The following is a 27,294-nucleotide window of genomic DNA, read 5'->3' as shown; positions in this document are numbered from 1 at the left end:
TACTAACTACAGAAATTTTAGAAACAGATGCTTCAAAAATAGGCTGGGGGGCTTCCATGGGACATCAAAGTTTAAGTGGCTGTTAGAAGCTGTCAAATCTCTTTAAGCATAAACAAGCTGGAGTTCCTATCAATCTGGAGAGCACTCAAGAAACTTCCTGCTGAAGAGGCTTGCTGCACGCAGCAATTGATCGACAACACCACGGTAGCGCTCTGGCTTGCAAAGCTGGGGATTTGTTGTTAGGAGAGGAGATAATGCTAGCTGTAAATATTTGACAGCAATCAGAAAATGGAGGGAAGGTGATATGCTCCTTGGCAAGTGGCTTTTTCAGGAGGCTGCTTTGGAATAATAGCTTTTGCTCCAAGCGCGTTGGGAAGTGGGAGCTTTGCCTAAACCAGCAAACTTTGCAGCAGAGATTCAGCAGCAGCACTGGAAATACAGGACTGCAGATACAGGACTCTGGTGCTTGTAACTACTGTCATGTTAGAGATTAGGCAGGAGGTCAGCTTCCCGTTCATGTGGAGCTGCAACTCCGCTGTGGCTGCTGCTGGGATGCTGGGGAATATTGTTGTTGTACCATGGCAGTGCCTGTGTGTCTGCTTTGCTTTTGGCCTAGGAGCTGTGCAAGCCTCATTTTGTGTAGCCATTGCATTAACATGGTGAAGTTTACCAGTAGGCATGTCTCTGTTCAAAAGGAGGACAGTGATTCTTTGAAAACCATGGAATTGTTGCTTTTCCAGCTAAGAAGGCTATTAATTCTCATGAGGTGCATGGTTTAGGATTGGAAGTCCTGAGTATACAAAATCCTAATGCAATGATGCAGAGCGTTGGGCCCAGTTTTGGAGAATAATTCAAGCATATGTCTTTCAGTACTCAGTTTTTCTTCCCTATCACATTACAGTTATTTGGAATCCTGGATTGTTAACTTTGACTTTGGGATTTCCTAGTGACAGTGACTGCTGCTATTAGCTACATTCCAGTTCTATGAGAATCGCTGTACTTCATCCTTGGGAATAATCTCATGGGCCAAGGTAGCAAAAGCTCTTGATTTATTTTGGAATATGTCTCCTTAGTCGGTCAGTCTTTCAGGATGTGAAGCTGAAATGGCAAGAGTCTGAGCACTGGTGAGGAAAAATCCAACTGGTCATGAATTTTTCTTGTGAACTGGAACAAAAACATGTTTAGGAGACTAAATTTGCTGATCTGATAGGTTTCATTTTAACCTGTCATATGTACTATATCGTCTCTGTGTTTTCTTTTTGGTGTTCCTGCATCAAGTGCTATTAATGAAAAAGCTGCAGAAATGTTGGAAAGAATATAAAAGATTCCTAGTCAGCTTCATCACTTGGTCACTTTATGCTGAATTTCCTGTTGATTATTTTGGACACTAGCTTTTTAGATTCTGCTTCTAGAAGAAGCTCCAGAATGCTGGAAATGTGGTTAAGTATGGCACTGCTAATATGAAATTTTTCACTGAATAACTGCAGAAGAATGTGGAACTTGATGATTTTCATGTGCTTATAAAACCAGAAAGATTGACCTAGGCTGGCTGTAGAATCAGTTCATGGTAGAAGAAAACAAACTTATAATTAGTTACATTAACAATACAGTTCTGAAATTGTATTAAACACTATTAAACTTTAGCTTAATACTGTAGCTTTTATAGTTATTTAGTCTGTTGGACTTTCTGACAGTGACTGAAGCTTACTTGTTTGGATTGATTTCTGTAATTTTAGTTTTTATAGATTCCTGATACTATATTAGCATGGCTTGCTAATGGGTTTTCTTGATCTTACACAACGCACGGGGAGAGGGGGAAAGATTATTAGTATGTCATTCATAAAGGCATAATTACATACACAGATACAAATATCACTTTTGTTTGACCCTGGATTGGACGTTTTCAAAAAGGAATCAAATTGTTGTTTTTCACTATAGAACCCAATTATTGCATGGCATTTATTTGCGTATTTCCACTTGACCAGGAGGCCAGTCTTGAAATATTTGTATGTTAACATATTTGGACATAATTTTTGTTTTGTTTTGTTTACTTGTGTTTAACTCTTAAGTTGGAGTTGCAGTAAGTAGTCATTTCCACTGTGGTTTTTAAATACAAGTCATTAATAATGAACAACTTCTTTTTGAAATGCTAAAATAATGGATTTGCAAAAACAAATGAGTTGTTGCAGTTCTCCCTGTTTTCACAAGTGGACAGTGGTGAATTCCTGAACACTGTAAGAATAAAGAGATTTCTTTTTTTGTCTTTTGCAGCTTTTATGTCTCAAATCTGCCAGTGATTTTTTCTATGGATTTTTGAAGTATTGATCTCAACATGTCTGTTTTTCATTCCTTAATCTTTCTTGGGTCTCCCTTCTTAAGCTGCAGTAAACCAAGTAGAAACCCAAATCTAGTGGAGGCTGCATGAAATCTTTCATGGAGGGAGCAGAAGACAGGAGTTGTGCAAGTTGTGCAAGGATAATTCTTGCATTTTGCATATTGCTGGGCAGCCCAGCCCCTTCTTGTCTTAGTGTAGGGGTACAAAACATTTGAGTCATGAGAATTGTTCAGGTGTCACGTGTAAAAGCACACTTGGTGTCCAGTAGTGACACAGGGAAAAAAGACAAAAGGTCACAGGAAGAAGGTTTTGAGCTTTCTGCCTCCCTGGGTCAAGGCTCAAGGCAGGCCTCTGTTAGAAAGACTTTTTCTTCCAACTTCCTTCAGAGGAAGCACTGATGATGCTCATACTTGCATTAAAGCCATGCCTGCAGGCTGAAGTGGTGGTGTGCCAGGCACTTCCCAAAGCTCCAAAACTCTTACGTGAGTCTTCATGGATCATGGTCTGTGAACGTGCTTTGACACCTGAGATTTGTGTTTTCATAAGAAATTTGTGAAGCACAAGTAGGAAACACTAGTGATATGTAGATGAAAATATTTAGCTTGTACTAACTAATCTTAATGCAGGTGGGATGGGGAGACTATGTAATTCTTTAAATTAAATAATGTGTTTTATTAAATGCAGTAAGGGTGTGGTTCAAAAATTAGATTTTATTGTTTGTTAGGAAATGGACATGAATAATTCCATGCCTAGTTAATAAACCAGGCAAAGTTATTTTATTATAGACTCTTTAGAGTGCATGTTCTGAACCCACCTCTGGGGAAGAATTTAAAGTGCTTATGCCATACAGTGGTCAGTATAGCAGTTCCAGTTTCTTTCTCCATGAGCATTGCTTCCCTTTGCTCCTGTAAGTTTACCTGGCATCCTTTCTCATCACATTCCAGGATGTGGCAAGGGTCATCCTGACCTGGTGCTAACTCTGTACTTACAGCAGAAACCATTAACAGATCTAAATCTGTGGATTAACAGACCTAAATTTTCATTTTTTACCATTGGACTCAAGCTAGAATTCCCTCTTAGTGTTTTTAATATATTTACTTTCACCACAAGCAGTGAGTTATTTTTTTCCCCTTGAAAAAATGTCTTAGCCAAGGGGATGGAGGGCAGGAAAACTTCACATTATATTATTCAAATTAATTTTTTAAAGTGTCAAGGTTTTTCTGTCTTTGATAAGTTTTATTTGAAATACCTGGGAGTATAGAAAATCTGGTCCTAGGCAATGATAAATAGTTTCTTCTTTTATTGTACTTTTTAAAGGAATTTTCCCTGATAAAGAGAGTGTTTAAAAAAAACCCCAAACTATTAAAGAATGTATTTTGGAAATATATAAAACTGTTTTATCCAAATAAGTAAAAAATCCCAACAAAAAGCCCACTAACTTTGCAGATGCCCAGTGGGATGGATACTTATTTTTTTCTTTATTACAAAGATTTTGTTCAACTCCTGCATTTTCCAGAATTTCTGTACAGTCTTTTAAGTTGAAATGTCTTGACACTGCATTTCTCCCTAAGTTATCAAAGGAGAATTTCTAGCTTTAAGCCAAATTCTTTGGCACATATAAGAGGTGCAGTAACTTCCTGATTTCTTTTGCTGAAATTACATTTTGAAATCTGTGAGCTTTTTTAATATATGCAGCATTTAGAAACATGAGGAGTCCTGGTTTGTATTTTTTAAATGGAACTTATTTTTGGAGATATAAGTTTCTTAGATGCTGTGAAGGAGCTGTTAGCCTGTGTAACTTAAAATATTGATAAATCCTTGTGTGGTGCAGCAAAGCATGAAAAGATTTTTTTGAATTCTAAAGTTGATGGAAGAAATATATCAGTATTTAACTAAAAACCCCAACTTCTTCAAAAACAGACCCTTAAAATATCCTGCTTATGTGGTAATTTCCCTTACTGAACTTGCTGGTTAATTTTCAGTCCATTTCTACTAATGTTGCTGATGATTTTATGCTGTGATACAGAATTATTCAGTGTGGGCAGAAGTGGTGATGGGCACTAAACAATTTGATCTTCCCTAGTTTTTGCTTCTTTTGAGGCAGCAGGTGGATAGTAGTGACCACTGTGCAACTTGAGACACAGTCTGAAATCAGACTTTACTGAAGTTTAAAAAGAAAAAACCAGCAGCTTAGTCTCAGATGCAGCTCTTTCAATATTTATGTAATAACCCAAATCTACGTGAAAAACAAGTTGTGGTCCCTGTGATTATTTCCTGCTGAGGTAGTGGATCCAAATAACTCTGTGGACATAAAGGTATAGTGACAGTGAAGATATTTTGCTGTTCATAAAAAAAATTCTATTTTGAGTGAAATTAAGAGATCCTCTCCCTTTTTTCTTTTTTTTTTTTTTCAGGAGGGAAACTATGGTCTTATGTCAGTAAGTTCCTAAACAGAAGTCCTGAAGAGAGCTTTGAAATTCCTGAATCCAGAACATCCAGTTCAACTAAAATTTACCTGGAGCGGCCAACACCTAGTCCTAAAGAAACTGGTAGCAGCACTGATTCCAGAGAAAGCTATGGGGAGAGCATGCTGAAGGTGGTCCCACTGAGGAGCAGCCTGACACCAAGCTCTCAGGATGACAGCAGCAACCAGGAAGATGGTCAGGAGAGTTCCAAGTGGATGGACTCGGCATCCAGCTCAGAAGAAGAGTGCACCACTAGTTATTTAACGTTGTGCAATGAATACGGGCAGGAAAAAATTGACTCTGGCTCCCTAAATGAAGAACCAGTGGCTAAAGTAGAGAGTGAAGGGCTGCATAGCAAAGAGAGGAGCTCCTTGCAGAAGTGCAGTGTTGTTGGCAGTGACAGCTTCACCTCCCAGATTGCACCTCAGGAACGAAAGCTGTTCATCGACGATGCCGAGTCGGAAATAGCCAGCCCTACCAGGATATTGGACTCGTTAACTAGATCCAAGAACAGCCCTATGGAGCTCTTCAGGATAGACAGCAAAGATAGCACTAGTGAGCTCCTGGGGCTTGAGTTTGGGGAAAAATTATATAACCTGAAGTCAGAGCCTTTAAAGCCATTATTTTCTGTCCCAGATCATGACAGAAGCTTGGATGCCCTGGAGAGCAAAATGGGTGTGAAAGCTCATGACACCGTGAGCAGGGGTTCAAATGACTCTGTGCCAGTTATCTCCTTTAAGGATGCTGCTTTTGATGATGTGAATAGCATTGATGAGGGAAGGCCTGATCTCCTCATAAACTTACCAGGCATGTCAGATGAAACAGAGGAGCCAGCTGTGTCAAGGCCAACAAAGTTTACAAAATCTGATAGGGACATGTCAGAAGTAAAGTTGTTAGAAACACCCGATGTCTTGCAATTAAATAATTCTGCAGAGCCATGCAAAGCATTTGATCAAGAACCAAATCATGTGGCACCAGCAGTGGGCGATCCTGCCCACCGGGAAGCAAAGGAGCAAAGCAGTGACACTCAGGGAGCTCTTGGGACCCTCTTTACATCTGACCAAGAGGTAGGTGCTTCAGAAGACGGGGCTCTGTTCCAAGAGCTTGGAGCCTGCTCCTTAAACATGGCAAGCAAAGAAGAAAGTTCATGTGTTTCCAACCCGCTCTCAGGTGCTCAGGAGGTTAGCTTGGACACAGATGTGCTGAGGAATGAAGGAGTGTCGCTGTTTTCCAGTCCAGCTGAAGACAGTGGGAAAGAGGAGACAGACTCGGCTATGTCACCAGCAGCTGAAAGTAAAAGCACTGCACCAAAGAAGGAAGACAAAACAGCAGGAGCAGGGCAGAAGGAAATACATCAAATTTTTCGGGACCTTGACGAAAGATTAGCGCTAACCTCCAGGTTTAATATCCCAGAGGACTGCATTCAAAGATGGGCAGCTGAAATGGTGGTAGCCCTTGATGCTTTACATAGAGAAGGAATTGTGTGCCGCGATTTGAACCCAAACAACATCTTATTGAATGATAGAGGTCAGGAACTTTTGCAAATGCATTTCTTTTTATTCGCTGTTGCTTCCAATTAACTGAGTAGGCGTTTTATCTTGTAATTAGTATCTTCATTTCCTGTCTAGAGCTTCATTATCAGTGCAGCAAATTCACCCCCAGTAATAGCTTCTAGTACTTAATGATGCCATTATTCTTAATGATACTGTTTTTAGCTACAAAAGGAGTAATTACAGTTCACTTCTGCAGAAAATGGAAGGGAAAAATGTTTTGATTTCTCCTGTCGTTTTGTTTTTAGGACACATTCAGCTAACGTATTTTAGCAGGTGGAGGGAGGTTGAAGATTCCTGTGACAACGATGCCATAGAGAGAATGTACTGTGCCCCAGGTTAGAGCAATCACCTACAATGTTTCACTTGGAAAGTAGATTAGCAGCTTTCATTTTCTCATGTAGTCTCTGTAGCATGCAGCTTGAGATCATGCAATATCTGAGTTTTCTTTGCTTCTTTTCCTTAATGTCTTAAAAAGCTACAGGGCTCATAACTGCTTTATTGTTGAACTGTGGTGGTGTTTGTTATGTCATTTCCATAATGTGTAATTGTACTGAATGTCTTGTTTAAGCAAGTCAGGAATGTTCTGTTTTCCTCCAGTTATTTCCTGTGTGTGAGTACATCTTGGTAAATGAAAAGAGCAAATGAATGAGACTGAAAAGGTGTCACTGAGACCTTTCAAAATACAAAAATTTATACATGCAGAGAACATGGGTGGTGGGGGGAGAGCCACAGAGGTTTGAAAAATACAACCCAAACAGACTCAGAGATGCCTCTGACATTTTTGATGCACTGCAGTGGGCTTTGAAATAGTTTAGAGAGCTCTTTCCTTAGAACCGCTTTCATCAATCATGAGGGTGATAAAATCAATATCTCTTGGGTTTTTATAGCAAGGATGGCACTTGAAACTGAGCCCTCCCTCTTTTCCTTTTTCCAATTTATTTTCTACTAATATAATGATCTGTGATTTTTGGCAGAGATAGCCAAAAATCAGGTGTTTCACGTACAGCTTCATATTTTAAAAATTTCATAGTTACAAAAGCTACACTTAGAGTTGAAATTACTACATTTTTATTCCTACTTTGAAATGCTAGCATAACTTTCTGCTGAATGCATGGTCTGGCCAGGCATTGCAACTTGGCATGCAGGTAGTCCTCAAGCTCAGAGTCTGCAAATGTGCTTAGAAAAATTTAGAATAAGAGTTACCAGCCATTGGAAGTTCTGAATTTAGTTTGGCATCAGGTGTTTCTTCTGTGTTTTTGGTCTGCAATTGAAATGCAGCAAGGAACTGCCTCTGTGAATAAAGGTGGTAGGGTCTCAACAAACTTTGAATGTCGGCTTCTTGAAATAAATAAGAAATAAAAATCTTTTCTACACAAGTCAAAAGAGCAGGTATTACAGAAAATAATTCTTTTCACCTATCAAAGTAAACTCAACACCTTCATTCTACCCTCATGCCACTTTTGTTCAAGAACAAGATAATTGAGGAATCCCAGCAATTACTGTGTTTGTTAAATAGATGGTTTTCCTGGTTGCCAACATGTGTGACAACCTGTTAGAGAGAGGTGTTTTCCTGCCTCCCTAACCCAGCCTCGAACAAAGCGCTCCCCAGTTGTGTTCCAGCAAAGATGGACGTGCAGCCTTTTCCCACCCTGTCATCATTAATGAGCTGTGAAAGTCAAAGCTTAATTTTTCTGTACTTTAATGAGGATCCAAAGAGAAGCTTTTTTTGCCCCCTAAGCCCCAACCAGCCAACTCCTGCAGTAATTAAGTGTTTAGGGAGCAGTTGAAATAATATTTAGAAGTCCCCGAATGCAAGAATAAAGTTTTCCACGCTGTCATTATTTCCACCTCACAGCACAGGTGTGGTACCCATCCGGGCTTTTTTTGATGAAGTTGCCCTCCCCTCTCTGCCCTCTCTGCCCTACCCCAGGCTGCATTTGCTTTGTGTGTCTGCAAGGTGAAGATGTGCAAATGCAAGTGTTAGATATATTCAAGGTGGATGAATTGATGCTGCTCCATGATTCTTGCCTTTCATATTTCTTGATCTTAATGTTATCTCTGTGAAACATGCTTCTACTTTAGCAGAATATTTTAACTTTTAGTAGGAGAGTAATACTTGATATAACTTAGCAGCACAAAATATATTTTGGAGTTAAGTGCCATTCTGTTATGAGGAATGATTCAGTAATGGTGTATAGCTGAGTCCACAGCAGCTTTCTTAGGGCTGCTGCTACTGGCAAATGTTGCTTTAGAACTTTTGACCAGTGTTTAAAAAAATAATCACGTTAATAAGTTTCTCTAGGTCCCGATATTACAGGAGGGGGGGAAAAAGCTTCATTTGGGTGATAATTTTTTTTTCATTTTGAGGAGTGTACCATGTCCCTGGAACTCCTTTATCATGAAAGTATTGCTCCTCAAGCTGCTTCTTGAAATAAGGATTTTGAAATTATAGTTGTGCTTCAGTTCAGTACACTAGGAACAGGTTTTGAGGTTTTAATACTATTTTTAAGTTTCTTTTTAATATAAGTGTTTCTCACAACTTTTTTTTTCTCTGCTGAGAGAAATGCTATAGTTTTGTAGAGGTGAAACAATTATATTCCCAAAATTTTATCAGGTCTTTTGATTTCTGACTATAATAAAACACAGTGTCTAAAATAAATGACTCAAAGCGAGTCTTTATCTTGGTTTGAATTTTTCTGGTGTTTTCAGGATTATGTGCTGTGCTTCCCTGCCTCTGGGTAGTCAGCCTTCCTTCTCCTTTTCTCTCCTGGCTGAAGGATGCAGTGAAACTTGACTTGTAAAAATTTTGTGTTTAGCTTGCTGTGTGTTTTTAACAGGGTTCAAGATAGCATACAAATTATCATATCCAAATCTATTCTACCTGATTTCAACAATTTAGTGCACTCTTGCAATATATGCAAGAAGGGGAAGGTGGCTGTCAATAAACATTATTATTTAGGGTCTGCTCTCGGAGACCAAGAACAGATGATGAGTTTAGGGCTGCAGTTCTTTTTCTGCATTGATTTTTGAGGAGCAAATTTTGGAGGCAGAAAAAGGGGAGGATGAATGTGAAATATAAACACATTGCAGGATGTCTTCAGTATAAAATAGGTAGGAAATTGTATTGCAGAGTTACATGAAAATTTTAAACATGTATTTGAAACAATTGTGTCTTTTCAGTTGTTGAGGTTTCAGATGCTGCTTTTCTACACTGTAAGTTACAAAGTGATTTGCAGTGAAGTGCATGAAGATGTATTTAAATCTTAAGTTATTTTATTTGTTGAAGAAAAACATGAAGTCTAAATTCTGCTAAATTATATATTGAAAACTAATTGCTGGATAGGCTAGGGACAATGTGGAAGCTTTTCAGAGCCAAGGGAGAATAGAGGTCCACCTATGTGGAACTTGCTTGCAGGATCTAGGATTTTGTGTTTAAGGCTTTCTGTGCACCAGAGTGTAACCTTGCATTAAGGTAAAGCAAGGCAATGTCAGTACAGCAGCAGTGATCGGATCCCTGCCTTGGTGAAGTGCAGGGACTTGTTCAGCTCCTGTTGTCCTACGAAAAGTGGAGAGGCAATTTGACTGCACACGTCGAAAAGACACGATGCAGTGCATATATAAAATAACAGAAACTACAACGATTATAAACGCAGAAGCGTCAGAAAGACGATAAAAGGGAGTAGTTTACAAAGCTGCATCCCGCTCCCTGCGAGCAGTATGATGAGTTTTGTATGAAGCAGCAATTGCCGTTTTACACTGTGCCTGAGTTCGGAGCAGGGCTGCCTGTGTTTCAGGAGCGGCACTTGCCCGCGGCCGACGGGAGGTGGCATTGCACCATTGATGGATGCGACTGTCGCACTGCCTGCCCCTCATTTGCTTAACTTCTCCTAAGAGCTGGGGACGGAGGATGCGGCTCGTTTGTAATGGTTTGCGCATCAAGAATCGTGCTCGCAAGATCACGGTGTGTTACGGTGCTGTTGAATCTGTTGGTGTGGCTGGGTAACTCTGTACTGCTCTATAGTTCTGCTCAATTAAAATAAACAAAAGTTCCTGGACCAGCTCTGGCACCAACAAAGCTGTCTGCAGATGCTTAAAAGTAGTGCCTGTGCTATACTTTGATTAATGGCCAAACTAAATCTTTGCTGTTCACCTATGATAAGTCAAATGTTGTTTCCCTAATTCACAAGGGAAACGTTGGATTATAAATCATGCCATATAAACTCAACACCACTTCAAGTAAAACTGTGGGGGGTTTGGCCAAGAACGACCTATTTGCTTTTAAAGACGAAATTAAGCACTTGTAACTGAGAATTTCTGCTGTGTTAATACAGCTAAGGTGACTATTGTGAGGTTTATGTATTTAGTTTCCTTTGACTTTCCTCCTCTTTTTAGTAATTTTGTTTTCTGAACATTTTAAAGTGTGCCGAGCAGCTGATGTCTGAATACAAAGTTATTAGCAGATCAGATGAGAATGATTCACTTCTGTTTAAACAGCCCTTTGCTCTCCATGCCCCCTGAGAACTCTTATCACATATTTGTCCAAAAAATCCCCACAAAAACTAACAAAAAAATCCCTTGCTTTATCCACCTGCCTGGTGGCTGATAATATCAGCCATGTATCTCTTTATCTCTTGGTTAATGTGCCTTGGTATTCTGAAGGGGGGAAAATTCCAGTAACAGATTCAATTTACATGGACAGAAACTTGAGCAAATGCCAGCCTAGCAGGGGGGCCATTATTCTGCTCTATAAATAAGTTTAAAAAAGAAACACACACACACACACAAACCTGTGAATCAACATGTTTTGGTCTAATTGAGAGAAAAGCAAGATAGATGAATTTTGAAATGCAAATTATCACCTTCTGTTATTTTAAGTATTGGTTTTGCCAACATTGTGATCTTAAATATAAAGAGTTGTTAACTTTTAAATACAGTAATAATTGTATTCCATTCTTGACAGTCACAATTTAAAAAATAAAATTGGTAACTTTTCTTTTTAAAAACCATCTCAGTATGCTCAATACCTATGAGAAAGGCAGAATTGTCTACAGCCATTGCCTACTCAAAGCTGTCTTTGGGTAAAACAGATTTAAGTTGAAGATTTTCTCATGAAGAGAAATCTTTTAAGTTACTTATTCAGTCTAACATGTGACGAGTCATGTTGTAGAAGCAACTTGCTGGTCTGGCATCATGTGTAAATGTGATGTGTGAATGAGATGTTTTATTTACACTCCCCGAGTTCTTGTTCCAGCAGCGGGGATGCTTTCTGTTGCATCCCTGTAGTGTTTTTGGAGGACGAGGTTTCAGAACTGGGCTGTCTTTAGAGTCTTTTTTCTTTCTTGTTTGTTTAAACAAGTTTTCACCAGACTGTGTGTACTAAAAACTGGAGATTTGCTGCTTGAGATCCTAAAGCCAAAGGGAGCTTAGCTTCATAGAAAATGTAAGTAGGAAACTGGCCATCAGTAATGCATCGTATTATTCTGATGCTTTCATAAGCTGTGTGCTATAATGAAGCCTTATTTACACAAACTAGCAATCACAGAAGCCTACACATAAATATATGGTAAATTTGGTTTTATTTAACCTGCTGTTGCTTGTGCACAGTGCAAAACCTAAGCAAAAAGAAGCGTGTAAAGGATTTTGTACCAAGAAAAAAAAAGACAAAAATGTTTCAATGTACAACTTGATTTTTTTACTCCCAAATGAAGATGTCACTTTTGCTCTTAAACAATTGAAAATACAGATGCAAAGTGCATCTGGTCACCTAGAATATATGGCATGAAAATAAAAATTGCTAGTTGATATTATTAGCCTGCATGCTATAATTTTTATTTACTGACTAAGGAAAAATATTGTTTGCCTCTGTTTACCAAATAGACATTTGATGCAGGAAAACCTGCATATTATTTGTGTATGTGTTTTTCAGTAGGAGTTTGCAAGCACTCATTAAATCTGCTGTTCTGCATTATAGTAATTTAATTTGAGTAGATTGTTTAAGAAGCAAAATAACTGTGGTAGATTAAAGTGCTATTGACCCTGAGAGGTGTCGAGGGGTGGGCTGGTCTCGTGGTTATAATGTAAGACTGGACTTCCTGCTTTTTATCTCTGACTCTGTCCTAGATTTTTGTGTGACATTAATGTCTCAGGATTATCCTAAAAAGAAAAGAAAAAATCTGGATAGGTGAAGGAGCTTTGGGCTTCAAAATCAGAAGGATGGGCTAGCTTGATTTGAAAAGCCCTGGCAATAGGAAACAGGATCAAAATCGACATGAAAAATACATGGCTGGTGTGAATAAGGTCTGGAGGTGCAGAAAAAATACTGATTCCTGTGAGGCTGGGAGTAACAGTTTTACAGCAACCATTTGGAGTGGGACAGCTCTCTGAAGACCCCAGAGTGTCCCACGGAAAACAGTGACAGCTGACTGCTCCCAGAATAGCAGAATGTCGTGAACTTGGAGTTGGTAATTGAAAGCATAGGTTTGGGGGCAGCATCAGGTACTTTCTGAAAAAAATCTGATCTGGAGCTTGTTGTAAAAGTGCACTATGTGTTTCAGGTGAAGTGCATGGTCTTGTGGCTTTGCTGAGACTCTGTACCTAGAATAAGCAGTAAGATTTACCCAAGCTGTCGTTTTGTAAAAATCTGATGTTTTCGTCTGGCTGTCATAAAAGCCAGTTGTTAACTCCAGAAGAAACTGTACTTTACCTGTGTTTATTTATGTCTGTTAGTAGTAGTAGTATTAATATCACAGATGGGACGAAACCTTGAAGATAGTATACAAGATGCCTTGTGAAAATAAATGGAGCTGGCTGTGAGATTAATTAATGTTTGCTTTGTTTTGATAACAGAACAGTAATAAAACTTCGTCTCTTTTATCACATGATTATTTTAGAGGAAGTTTTGATTCCATCTTGGGCTGCTAAAAGAAAGAAAGAGCACAGTTCCATCTATTATTTTGTCTTCTTTTTTTTTTTTTTCAAAGAGGAACATAGATGCTCATATGTTTTTGAATAACTTTTAAATCAAACTTCCTATTTTCATACTCCATTTGGTCTTAGCAAATGTTCATTGGACTTGCCTCACTACTTTATTGTTTAAAGACCATGATAAACTTCTTATACTTAAATATAGATGGTTCAATACTATGCTTTATAAATTGCTGAAGCATTTTAGGCAAAGCATTATGGCCAGATTGCTTGTGGGGTGTTTTATTTAGTGACTGTATCTTACGGTATCTTGGCTGACTGAGTCTGATGAGAGTGAATTAGGTTGGAGTTATTTTGGTTGATTCTCTGCAAATGTTTTTTTACATATATAGATATCAAAATATGATAAAATGGTAATCTTTTGAAATTAAGTGAGTGTAAGGTACATAGAATTTCTGGAGTCTCTAATGGTTTTTCATGTAATGTTTATTTAATGGCCACAGAAGGGGAGAATGTTGAATTTCTTTTCAGAATGTTGAACAAGTCCAATTCCTCATGAACAGTTTCAGACACCTGATGGTTGTTCAGATGGGTCTCCTTATTTTCTTATCAGTGCAGAAATTATACTTGAGAGTATGCTGTTTCTGCTTGGAGTGTGGGGTAAGGGAAAGGGTTTCCTCAGGTCTTAATTCCAAGAAACTGGAAAGTGCAAAGCCTTTCCTGACTCCTAGGTGTCTGGGGAAACATTACATCTACCTAGAGCCAGTTTTCCTGTGAGCTGATTGGAGATAATTTTTTTTTTTTTGATATTACAGTTTGTCCTACAAAATTTTTGACAGAGTTTTTGTTCTTGGTGATTCACAAGCCATCTGGCCTGAGTTGCACAGTGAATGTCTAAGGCCTCCTGTAAGCCTGGCTCTTCCATGTTAACTATTGTTTGCATGTGCTGGTCATGAGGCATTATTGTCAGCCCTGGAGGAAACTGTTCTTGGAAGAAAATGTGGCAGGTGTGGTATTAAAAGCCTTTGAAATAATCCTTCAGCAAGAAGGGTGTATATTTCAAGTTAAGGTGCTGTGTAAAGAATGAGAAAGTAGGCCTTGGTTGCCATTGATAGCTTTATTGAGAATGTGTGCTCAGGAGAGGGGAAGTTCTGCTTTTTCTTTGGAACTGGCACTTCTGTTTAAAATACAGAGTGTTGTCAGCTATGTCTCCCTTATCAGGAAGTAAGGTATTGCTGTGTATAATGCAAATATTGAGATAAGTATGGAAACCATAAAGAAATGGCCTTTCAGTTGAGACCAGCTGCTCTGGAAGGAGGGCAGTGCAGGGTACTGAAGGTGTTTACCCACACCATCTGTCTCTGTCTAAACCTGATAGCGTTTTACAAATCTCCTTCCCTTCAGTTATCCCAGTGGCTGCCGTTGGAATTGCTTTGTGCAGGAATTCAGCGCTGCTGTTGACTTGTGCTGCTTGGTGCTGGGTGTCATGGCCATGCTTTGGGAAGGGAGAAAGAGGAAAGCTCTTTCTTTAATGAAATTGCAGTAAAGTTGGAAGAGCTATTGACTTCTTTCCACCCTACTTTATTATTTCTCTGATTTTCTATTTGAGGATGATGTGAATGATGTTTTTTTCTGCAAATGTTGTTCTGCCAGTCCTAGAAGCACCAGCACCGTGTACATGTGTACACATGTTTATTTTTGTACAAATCCGGGTAAGGTCCTTGATTTCAAGGTTCATGAAGGAAAGATTTGGCACAAATATCCCCATGTTATTCACTTAAGCTTATGTGTCACTGCCATTTATTGTCTAAATTACTTTGCTGATGGATTGAGATGAAAATGTTTTCTTAGTGAAGGCAGATATTGTAGTTCAGATTTATTGCAATATTGAAGCTTTAAAAAAAGCATATGCTCTGTGTGGTATATTACATTAGCCAGCTACTCTGTGTCCCTCAAAAGCACTTCATAATCTACAGTTTCTAAATTTTCCCATGATGTTTAGTCAAGATAAAATGCAGTAATATTGATGTGGTATCCTGGACTTATTATGATCAGTATTGCATCAGAAGTCATGTGACCTGTTCAAAGTAAGGAAATGTAAACAACACATGTTTATTTGTAGTATACAGTGATTTTTTAAATTTTCTTTGGTTTTGTTTTTTTTTTTTAAGGAAAATATTTATTTTTACCTGAAATAAGGAAATTTTGGAATCTAGGGAAAGCAGCCGGAAGGCAGACATGGCATGATAGGAAAAAAGTTGAGCTAAAATTTAGTTTTTGTAAAAAAGAGGGCTCAGGTGTTGCCCTCAGCTGAGTTTTCCATTTTCTGTTCTGTGTTGGTTCAGATGACTTGTCATGCAGATTCTGCTTGTGCCCTTCAGCCCTGCAAGAAATGTTATGTTACTTGCCTGTTCTTAATTAATTCCACTCATGTCATTTTGGTCATGGCCAAAAGTGAATGGAAGAGTTCAGTGCTGCTCTTGTCAGAGAACTGCAGTGACATTTGTTTTGGCTTGGCATGTATTGAAAGTGTTCTTCCAATTGAAAATATGGGCTTGGATTTTGAGGAAGTGGACTCTGGTTTGCTTTTTGACTCTTACTCTATATATGTCCATTTTCTTCATCAGTGCTACTTCCTGTAATGACCAGTTCTGTGAAAGAAGGCAGTGTAACTTTGATTCTTTAGAGAATTGGATCAGCAGCATCTGTTTGCCAACATAAAGGAAAATAACACCAAAACTGAGTAATTTTTTTTTTTAGACTTTCTTTTCCCTATGCTCTGAACAATATATTTTTTTCACATTTAGGTAATTTTTCTTTTTCTGTTGGGCTGTAACTCATGAGGGCCATTCCCAGTGAACACCTTTGGGAAAAATTGATTATTTCCTTCTGTGGCATTATTCTAAAATTTAAAGTGTATCAATATGGGATAATTAATGGAACTAGAATACAGTAATAATTTTGTTAACTCTTGGCTTTGCTGTCCTTATTCTGTAATTAGTGTGTAATTTTATTTAAAAATAAAAATCTTCACTTGTTGGGAAGAAAGATGCCTTGAACTGAAAAGGCATTTCTATTTAGTAGGTTTCACTGAGAAATGCTGTGAAAACCTTTCAGCAGCTGGCTTGTGTGGAAAGGCCTAAATTTGGGGGTTTTATGTTTTTCTTTTTTTGAAGGATAGTTACCTAGGTCTGCCTTTCTGAAGGGCTTTAAAATGAAATTGCAAAACAGATGTTGATTTTTACACAAATTCTCTCAATTTACCATAATTTCGGCTTCATCTGGGTGCTCACATGGAATCTTAAAGCATTTTAAAAATGCATGTAACTATCCTGATACATTTCCTGCTGTGGTTACATCTTTATAAAAGTTTCTTGGTGCTGATAGGAGTATTCATCTGTAAGGAGTGGAATAAATGGTAACGTGTGACACCCTTATAGTGACATATCGGCCATTCCAAGGCCATTAAGTGGAGTAAACTTTTCAATGTGAGGGATCTGCTACCTCAAGAAACAACATCTGAGCCATCCTTCCTTGCTGCTCTTGCAACAGCAGCCTGAGCTGAGTTCTGTGAGGTGCTGAGCCTCTTCCAGCTTGTGTGGCAGCCCTCTGCACATCCCTGAGCTCAGCGTGGCTGTGCTTCCCTGCCTCTGGGGAGCTCTGGGGTGATGTCTCCCTCTCCCTGACCCTGGGCTGGGACTCATCTGGAGCTCTCCTTGGCCATGCTCATGCTAAGCTCCATAAAATGATGAGCAGGATTTTTCTGCCCATGCTGCACTGCTTTTCGCAGCAACAGCTATGTGACTGTATGCTAATTGTTGTCCTCTGCTGGGGAGCTGGTGTGGCTTTTGCCACCAAAGCTATTTTAGTGCAGCTTCTGCATTTTTTTGACAGTCAAAATGAAGATTTCATCTTCATTGCAATCTGGGTTTCTGCCTGTTCTAGAGTAGACAGCGTGGTGTGTTTGTATTTAATAATTTTTGTAGTTTAAAGCCTGAGTCAGTGAAGGCCAAGTTTTTTGCATGCATCATGCTCCTGAATAGGTGTGTGTGTGTATAACAGGGACTGTCACCCTCATCTCCCCTCCCTGCTGTCCCTTGTGCCTGTGCAGCAATAGCAGTGTTGGGTTGGATGCAAGGGGAAACAACTTTTCGTGCCCATGTACAGTTTGGGCTGGGCTGTAGCAATACACAGTTACTGGCTGTGGTTATGCTGTGGGAAGTAAATTTGATATTTCTCTATGAGACCTTTGTGAAAAGCCTCCCATGGTGATCCCAGTAAAGGATGTGGGTTAGCCATGAGACAAATCCTGTCCTCTAAGACAAAACTGAGGCTTGCAGTAGGTTACTGCACCCTCCCTTGTGCTGCTTTTCTGTGTGTTTTAGGCCACTCTGATCTGTCCAGCTCTTCTGGCCAGGGTAAATTCTCTAAATATGCTTTGCTCTACTCTCTCTCATTGTCCAGTTTTGTCCAGAATACAAAAATCATAACTGTAATGCCTACAAGTTTCGAAAGTGCCTATGTGTGCATGGAAAAGACAAATTATGCATGAAATGTGTGGTGTTGCTGTGCTTGAACAATGCAATCTGTAGGTGGCTAAAAGGCTAACTAAATTGCAGGCATAATGAAAGCTCTGTGGTATTTAGTATATGTTCTGTCAGCATTAAACAGTCACCTTGTAAATATATGTTAATTTTGAAGGTGTAACTGACCTTTTTAATATTAATTGAAATGTCTCATGTTTAGAGGTTGGTGCTATCCTAGAAGAGACAGAAGCCTGTGACTGGTGGAGCCTGGGTGCCATTCTTTTTGAACTCCTCACTGGGAAGGTAGGGCTGGGGGCAAGTGACTTGATAAAAGTGACTTCTTGGCCAGTAGTTTCTCACTAGTGGTATGCCCAGGTGTGAGTCCCTTGATTGTGTTTCTCTGGTGAGCTTTGCCAACCTGAGCATTCTCAACTTGCTCTGTCTACATGGGACCAGAGCAAAAAAACATGCTCAGCCTTCAGAAGAACAACTTAATAGAGCTGTACCAAACTAAGGACTAAAAAAATAAAACCCCAAACTATGCTGTCCTCTTAGCTACAGTGAAATCCAAGTTCTCTAACATTCAATCTGTATGTGTACAAAACTTTTGCCCTAATACTTCCAGTATTATTTCCTGAGACTATGTAGAAGCCATATGTTGCTGTTACACCTTATTCAGTATTTTGAGACAAGGAGTCCTCGGCCAAATCAAACTGGTGATTGGTTAACAGGTCTGCACAAAGAAAGCAAAGTCCAAATTCCCAGGCTCTTCAAATTTGAGCAATAGAACAGAAGCTTTAAGATGTAAATGTTCTAAAGCTGTATCTCAGGGAGCTCATCAGCAGCTGTAGACATTCCTCCCAGAACCAGTACTCCATACTAGGAAGCACTGAATTTTGGCTTTGTGTGTTAAATTTGCATGGATATTAGGAGATAATCCAACACTGCAATTTTGAAATGAATAAATATGCCTTCCTGCTTTGATTTATTTTCTCCCCTTTTCCTTTTCTCCTCCAGTCTCTGGTTGAATGCCATCCATCAGGAATAAACACTCACACTTCTTTGAGTATACCAGACCATGTATCGAAGGAGGCCAGATCACTGATTCAGCAGGTACGTGAGGGGTGAATTCGTTTTCTCTATGTGCATGTGTGGATGGGACAAATACTTACCTACCTCATTTGCTGTGGTGAAGTAAATGTGAAGCCAGAAAGCTGCTGATAGGAACATGGATGGCTCTTTTGTCAGCACTGATGAATTTTGCCCAGTTGTCTTGTTGCATTTGCAAACTTTGACTTCTGCTGCCGGCTGGGTCTGTAGAAAACTGGAGTGCTTTGCCATTTCTTCAAAGAATAAGTTCGGCAAATGCTTTGGAAACACCTGCTGGTGATGCACGAACACTTCAGGAATTCTGCCCTAAATGTTCGTGGAAACATTTGTAATGAACTAAAGTAAAAAATGCTGATGCCAATTCAGCAAGATAGCTCAAAGTACTGTGGAACCTGTAGCACACTGATTAGAAGTTATGACCTCACTGGTTGAAAGTCTGTAACTCTCCTCCAGGAAACCTTCTGGATTCCATTTGTTGAGAAAAGCACTTTCAGTGGTGAATCCAATGACTTTTGTACTCAGAAGATAAGTAGTAGGTTGGACAAAAGGCAAAATTGTAAAATATAGACAAATTTCCAGACTGATGCACCATTTTTAAATTAATGGGAATAGTACTGTTTGATAGTTTTAGTTTACTCTTAGCTTTAGGTAGTCATAACTGAACTTAAAGTACAGGGTCTTGAAATTCACTTAATGCAATCTTCCTTTTAGTTAATTTTGACATAACTGTGGAAGTGGTGCCTGGATCTGACCTGTTCCACTTGAGAAGAATAAGCAATATATGTGAATTGTGTGGTTCAGCTTTGAAGAGGATCTTGCTAGTGGATGCATAAATAATAGCATGACTTAGATATAGTTTTGAACAGAGCAGAGTGGACAAGGTATTTCTTGAAGAAAAGAAAGGAAACAGATTTTGAAAATTCAGTGAGTGAAAACACTCAGTGACAGATGGATTTCTGTGCTGTTACTGTGAAATGGTTAGTGGAAATAGAACTGTATGATTGGACACCACCTATTTTGACTAAGTGACGTGAAGTCATTGAAGGTGAAAGTACATGTCTTTGTATTTCTGGCAAAGGGTAGAAAGGGAAATGATTGAAGAGAAATCCCATTTTTATATAATCTGCATTTATGTAGTTGGATGGTAGCAAATTTTTACCCTAACCCGCAGATGCTGAAAGAGACAAATAGCTGAGGGAAAGCAAAATCCAATTTAATGAAGGGAATTTCTCCCATTATGACTAGAAGACAAATGAAGTTGTCCAGTCCATGTGTCCCTGCCAGTGCAGGATTGTTTTCTGCTGTAGACTAATGTATTGCCTCTTTTTACATATGCCAAGGAATGGCTCTCTTGCCACTGGTGGGTTTAAGTGGCAAATGTATTTCTGCCACTCACAGCTGTGTTACAAGGCCATGTCTGTTCAGAGAACAGTCTCCCCAGTGCCTGTTAGGTCAAGCTGTCTAGTGTAGGGTGGTGACTTATCTGGTGAAGGTTTGGCTATATGAAGCAGTAAATCACATTTTTGTTGTGTGACTATCCAAGGAAGCTGCCATTCATTGTTGAGGAAGCCTTGTCAGGAAAAGGAAGAGAGCTCTCTTGGCATGGATAGCAATTTGTCATTGCGACTTTCCTTTCCCCTGCTGCCAAGGGTAAACAGGTCAAAACATCACAGAGTAACTCTCCGGGATCAGTGTTCAGATATACAGAAAATTGTGTCAGGTGTTGTCTCCTGCTGTGGCTTCCAGTCCAGGTGACTTCATGGTAAACATCTTCTTCATTAAGCCAGCATCTGAAAAACAGAGATTTGTTTGTTTCTGCTGAAAGATAAAGTTGTTTTTTGATGTTGGTTTGGTACTTTGCACTCAGTTTTTTTTTTCAGGAACCTTCAACTTCTACTACCAACAAAATATGCAGTGTGACTTTTCGATAGGTGTCTGTTTCAGTCTACATTTGTTTTCTGAGATTAAAGTTATTCTGGAAGGACAAAGAAAATGAGTGACCATGTTTGATTTCCCAGTGCTGGTGCTGCCTGTATTTCCAGGGAAGGCAGAGATGCCCTGGCTGCATCTGTGGCTTGTAGGAGATACCAGAGCAGCACCATTCACTGTCAGCAAGCTACTTTTACTATGTGACACTATGACTGCAAATAGCAGAGCCATCTTAAAATGTGTAAATTCCTATGTTTATGGATGTAGGCTCACTTAGATGTTGACTGCATCAAGATATGAATACACATTTTTCCAAGTGACAACTGGGAGAAGTTATCCTATTAGCTGTTGCAGAAAAAGCAAGCAAGAGATCATGCCTTTGTACTGGCTGTAATTGAATAGAGTATAAACAGTTCTTGAAAACTGCAAAATATGTTTGTGTGTCTTTATTAGTCTCTTTGGAGTTTACCTTTGCATTCCCTTTTATATGGATTGGTATCTTTAAACAGATGTAAATATTGTGATTTCCTTTTCACATGAATTCAGCATGTGATGTACAAGTAAAAAGCAAACGAGGTGCTGGATTTCAGGAAATTTCCATGAAGCCATTAGGCTGTTTTGTTTCTTTCACTGGGGTTTTGATTTTTCAGTTTTAGGCCATTTGTAGGACTCTTTAAAACTTTTTTTTTTTTTTTTTTTTTTTTTTTAGGAAATGGAGAGCTGGCTATGTTATCCTGATATTTTAGGACCAGCTCAAAATTTTTGAAACGGAAAGTTACAGACCACTATCCCTGATGTAGCCATAACACAGTGGTGTGAGCAAAGGTTAACATGAAGCAAACGCAGCGTCCAGAGTTCTACTGATGCAGGCTCTGGCTGCTGCTGTCTCTTTTTAAAACGAGGTTACACTTGAAATGAAGTCCCAGTGTGCAGTGCTTCAGGGAATTGCATGCTGTGATCAGTAGTCTCTGAAGACTGTAAGACTGAGACTCAAGGAAAGGAGAGTCTTCTTCCATTTACTGGATTTTAAGAATTTCAAGTATGCTTTTGCACTCTTGAAAGTAATTCATAGAGCAGGAAAACGGTAGGATGTCCATTACCTTAGACCTTTCTGGAACTTTTAAGCAGTTGTTTTTGTTCTTACTCACTGGATCATGTGTATTTTTCTTTTATGTCAAGCTTTTGCAGTTTAATCCTGCGGAGCGTCTTGGTGCTGGCGTTGCTGGTGTTGAAGATATCAAATCTCATCCATTTTTTGCCCTTATAGAATGGGCAGATCTGCAGAGATGAGAGACACGTGCCCTCTGAACAAACTCAGGTCAACTGGGCAAGTTTCTCTGGCACAGGAGCACCCTGACTCGCTTCCTTTGGATGTCTCAGACCACTTGGACGTAATGGCTAAAGGATGCTGGAGCAGCAGAGCCAGAAGTGAACACTTTTAACAGGAATCACTTGTTGTACAGGGTGCTGGCTTATTTTTACCACAGTTGGTTGCTACATGTGTGTGAGTCCTTTCATCAAAGGAAGGTTTGTGAGGCAACTCCTGGGCAGCATGTTTGGAACTGCCAGCTTGCCAGATAAACAGGGGCAGGAATGTCCTCCTGGTGCTTTGTCTGCTGGTGGAAGTGTCTACAGACTATGCCAGTTGAAAGTATTTTTTTATTGTGTCAATAGACCATTACCCTATATTAAGTGCAGCTCTTGGGGGGGATAGGGAAGGAAAAAGCAAATAATTTATTAATGGTATATGCTAAAGAAAATACTAAATAAAATACTAAAATGCTTTATGCAAAAGTTGACACATTAAAAATAATATATCCATTAAAAATTAAGAAAGCTGTTGCATAATACTGTGGAATGTGTCTTGACAATAGCGTATCATTTCCCATTCTGGAAAGAGCATATAAAAGGCAAATAATGCTGTCAAATGTTGTACTTTGTTGGCTGGCAATGTCTGTTTAAAACTCTTGACTCTGTTGTATTTGATGAGCTACGTGTTAAAGTCACTACTGAAAGGGAAATCTTCTTTTCCTCAGCTGGATAAACACTGCTTTAGCACTCTAATAACGAGCAAGAACACATAACACTAAATAAATATATAGATAAAAAGGAAGAACACTTCTCTCATCGCTGCAGCCACTGCTTTATCACTTAATGAACTTTACTTCCTCTAAGTGTCCTATTTTTAGCTGCTACTTCAGGAAAAAAACCCTTTCTGCTCGTGTTCTTGTGCTTGAGGAAGCTTCTGAACTCCCCTGTTTGTTTGTTAATAGTCTTAATAAATCAAAGAAAGCCTTCACCCACTCTGCTGCTGGAACAGGAAGAAGCCTGGGATTTGCTCATGCCAAATGACTAAGTGACATCTCTGAGCAAACCCTAGTGGGTAAGACTTGGGCAGGAGCCAATTAGCTGACCTGTTTGTTTGCTAGAAACGTCTGGAGGATGGGAGAAGAATATAAGACACGCAGAATATTTTGCTGAGTGCTGCTAGTGCTGCTAAGCAGCCATGCCTGTATGGGTTCCTGAGGTACAAATACTGTGCACTGCAATGCACAGATTATGGATCCATTTGTTTTTTCCTAAATATTCCCTTTGCTTGCACTCTTTTTTTCCTCCCCTTTTCTTCTTCTGCCCAGCTTTATCCAGGGAACAAAGGGCAAATTCCTTTGGGAAAGTGAGGTGACAGCAACGATTATTGAATTTACAACTCAAAAAAAAAAAAGTGTCCTTCCATTTGTATTTTAGCAGTGTATTTTATGGGCACTCCCAAAAGTGCATCTGTACAGTCTCCATCTGTTAGACACGAGGTTGATGTATTCAAATAAAGTGGAAAAGGAAAATGCTTTACTTAAACAAAGGAAATCTGGAAACTTTTTTTTTTCCTTTTTAAATTATTCCACTCCCCTCTTTTTTTTTTTTCTTCCCTTTCTTGTGATCACCAGGCCAGCAGAGGGGCTGTCACAACACTGCAGGTTGTAAGCAGGTCACTAGTATCACTGCCTACCCCGTGCTGTCCAAGATGACATCACTTGCAGAGACTGCGTTTCAACCAGCCACCCTCTGGCTTCATAACAGGAACTCCCTCAGGTGAGCCACAGGAACAACTTCCTGTGCCGAGCGGCTCGGAAATCTCTCATGCACAGACCAAGCTGATCCCGAGCTTCCTTCCAGCACTGCCCTGGCTGTGACTTTGGAGAGGGCTCATTGCTCAAGGAAAGGCTCCCTCCCCTCGGCCACCTGACTCCCTCCCTGGGGCTCTCTAGCCCAGCCACCAGATAATGCTTGTGTTGATCTGTCCCATTGCATTTGCCTGGTGATAACTGTACAAAGAAGTATTTTCCATGTTACTTTGAAATGCTGTTGTGTTCAGGTTGTGCCCGTGTGCTGACTGTAAACAAAGGCAGGATAAGATAGCACAGGAGCACGAGTTGGTTTCTGTGAGCAGCAGGAGGAAAACCCTGTTGTGGCAGAAACCAGATGAGTTAATGTTATGAGTTAAGTTAATGACACCAACAATTTTTTGTTTCAAGTATGTTAGAAGTGAGGAAGTCTGGATCATGGAGAGTAGAAGGAATGGGCAGTATGACTTGCCAGAAATGAACCTTTGAGATGCTACAAGTATTTGTAACATTACCACTGACTCAGATAATTGTTTTGTCAAGGGAAGCATGGTCTGGAGTTAATTGCACAAAACTAATCCTGCTTCTATTTTTATTATTTTTTTCCTTGAACATGTATTATGTTGTATTGGTGTTTACATGTATTCCTTTAATAAACAAAACCTTTCAAACCTAATTCAGACCTTGCCTTTCTGAGCTTCACATTTAATTCTTGAAGACTGACTTTACCTGATCAGTGCTTTTTGTCCTTTGCTTTAATGACTTGAAATGCTCTAGATACTTTCTTTTTGGTGCCTGTTACAAAGCCCTGTGATGCACATCTCCATGTGGATGACTGTTCATTCCCACTTCCTTCTGTTACACCTAGTAGCTAACAGCAAAACAAATCAGTGCCCCCTTTTTTTTTTTTTTTTTTTCCCCCACAGGAATTAGCGGCAGTGTAAAATAAACCTATAGATTTTCCTATTATCCCGTGGGTATGGCAGATTACACACTTGGGACATCTCAAAGTGGTAATTCATTGCACCCTGTTGAGCCACCCTGTAATATTATTTGTGTCCCGCTAAGAAAAATTGGGATACAGAATGTTTGAAGGCTTGCCCGGGGTAGAATTTCCATGAGGTGAGCCTGGGCCCCTGCCCAGACCTATAGGAGAAACTGCATCTGGTGAAATAGAAGGGGCATAACTTTGAATGGCTGTATTCACAGCTTCTGTTCTTGTAGCACAGCTCCTGTGTCTCCTGTGAAAATCACCTGGCAGACAGCAGTCACTGTCACGCTGACTCTGGGCGCACCTTTGGGATGCTGAGTTGGCAGGGTTACCCGTGCCGGAACATCCACCCGGCTCCTCTCTCCAGTGCTAACCTGTTCCTTGGTGTGTCCCTGCAGCGAAGGGCACTGGGATGAAGAAGGCTGGGGAGGTCAGCCCTCTCTAAATGAAGCACTCAGCATAACAAGGTACAGGGAAGTGTGAAGTAAACCACTATGGGATTTTTTTTTCTCTATTTTTTTTTTTTTTTAGCGTGGTATCATCTGTTTTCTCAAGGACACTGAGTAGGAAGCTGGAGAAACAGAAACTTCCTCTGTGGTGAGATTTATGGTAGGGATTTTAGCAATAAAATGCAAAAGTACAATTGTTAGTTTCATTGGGTTGGTGCTTTCTGTGAGGGCTGTGCTGTGAGCAGAGTGCTGTGGCTCCTGGCTGCTGCCTGGCCCTGTGCTCCATGTGAGGGGCCATCTCCTGGGCCCTGGCATGTGCCACCCTGTGGCTGGGCACCCCAACATCCTCCTCCAGTCAGCGGCACCTCTGTGCCACCCCTCTGCTGAGCCACCCATGGCTTTCACATCAGAGCCCCACAGCTCTTTGCAGCCCCAAGCAGCGTGGTGTGCGGGATTTGTTTGCCTGCAACAGCGCCCTGTTGAATGTTGCCCGTTCTCTCCCCTCGGTGGCTGTTCCCTGAGGCGTGCATGGTGTCCTGGGGACACTATGGGACATGCTGCTGGAGAGGCCACTGGTGTGGCCAGGGCCTGTTGTTTCCCTCAGCCACGCTCCTGCCCAGCGGCCTCATGCGGGCTCTGCTCCGCGGTGGCTCATGGCACCGCGTACAGCAATGGGGGCTGTTTGGCGTGGGCCCCCAACAAAGGGGAGGCTGCGGCTAGTGAGGATCACATCTGGGGCTTTGGTCACCCTGGTGCCCCATATTGTCGTGCCCCCAGGGCTAGGCCCCCTGTGGGTGTCACACCATGGCACTGCCCATGCTGTGGCAAGGTCACCAGGCTGGGGTGACCCTCCTACTTTTGGGAATGGGTCTGGGGGCGAGGGGAGCAGCGAGGGACTGGGCCAAGCCCAGCAGGGATGCTGGCAGCCCCCAGGACAGGGTGTCTCGTGTGGCTCCAGCTGCCATTTGGGAAGGGGTGTCAGAGCCAACTCCCAGAGGGCGAATGGGACTTGCTTAAAAGGTGCCGAGCAGCTGCTGCTGGCAGCAGGGGCAGAGACTGGCAGCGCAGGGCTGGCTGCTGCCCGCGGGGCCCGTGGAGGGCTGGTTCCTGCCTGAGCCATCTGCAGCAGCAGAGCTGGGGAGCCCTGGCCCAAAGGTTGCGGTGTCCTCAAGAAAATCCCAACTTGTGAGTGGCAAAGCGGTGGAAGTGATCCCAGTGCCTGCTAGTGCCGTGCGGGAAATCTCCTGCACCCCTGCTGCGGGGCACAGGAGGCTAATCAGGGTACAGCAGAGAGACAGGATGCTCCAGACTCCTGGCAGCGGGTGACAGCTTGATGTGCTGCTCCAATAGGACCTCACTGTCTCTTGGCAGATCAGAGGCTCTCCTTCTCCAAAGGCTGCTCTGTCTCCATCTTCTTGGCCCAGGGACCCATCAGGAGGGATTAGTGCTGCTGCCAGAGGAGGACTGCAGTGGCTCTGGGATGTGTGAGAGGGCTGGGGACACGTGCAGCTCTGGGCAGCTGGGAATTGATGCTGTCTTGGGTAGGCTCTGGGTGGTCACCTTCATGCTTGGCTGTTGAGATCCTAAGGGAGGCAAGTTTGAGAAAAGTCCTTTGGGGGTAATAAGTTAAACTAGGGTGTTGCCAAGTGGTGGAGCTGGATAATGATGATGGACCAGACAGGGAACAAGCAGATGTTGGGGTCAGTGGTGTTTCTTAGCAGAGCCTTGCTAACCTCTTTTTGCTTTACCTTGGAGAGAAGATACTTTGCCTTGATACAACCTCACTTGTGCCAGTTTCTCCCATCCCCTTCCACGAGCTGAGCCATTTATTTCTGAGGTGTTTTCTAGGTTTGCTCAGCTCTCTCCATCCATGTCCTGTGTTACATCCTTCAG

At 40.8% G+C, this 27,294-nt stretch overlaps 1 protein-coding gene across 2 annotated transcripts in view; it reads left to right on the top strand.

Annotated features, from left to right (window-relative positions):
• Positions 1–24,637, top strand: part of RPS6KC1 (ribosomal protein S6 kinase C1) — an 85,237-nt gene extending 60,600 nt beyond the window's left edge. For both annotated transcript variants that reach the window (XM_014876892.2, XM_014876894.2), the window contains 5 exons: positions 4,750–6,327; positions 6,599–6,688; positions 18,024–18,106; positions 18,821–18,916; positions 22,022–24,637. In XM_014876892.2, the coding sequence (XP_014732378.2) occupies positions 4,750–6,327; positions 6,599–6,688; positions 18,024–18,106; positions 18,821–18,916; positions 22,022–22,132 (1,958 nt within the window). In that variant the 3' untranslated portion in view covers positions 22,133–24,637. The remainder of the gene's footprint in view (positions 1–4,749; positions 6,328–6,598; positions 6,689–18,023; positions 18,107–18,820; positions 18,917–22,021) is intronic.
• Positions 24,638–27,294: the final 2,657 nt, after the last annotated feature.

This window comes from Sturnus vulgaris, chromosome 3 (assembly GCF_052056855.1).
Source record: "Sturnus vulgaris isolate bStuVul1 chromosome 3, bStuVul1.hap1, whole genome shotgun sequence".
Classification (NCBI taxonomy): Eukaryota; Metazoa; Chordata; class Aves; order Passeriformes; family Sturnidae; genus Sturnus; species Sturnus vulgaris.
The sequence above is the reverse complement of the archived record's forward strand: the minus strand, read 5'-3'. Positions and strand labels throughout refer to the sequence as shown.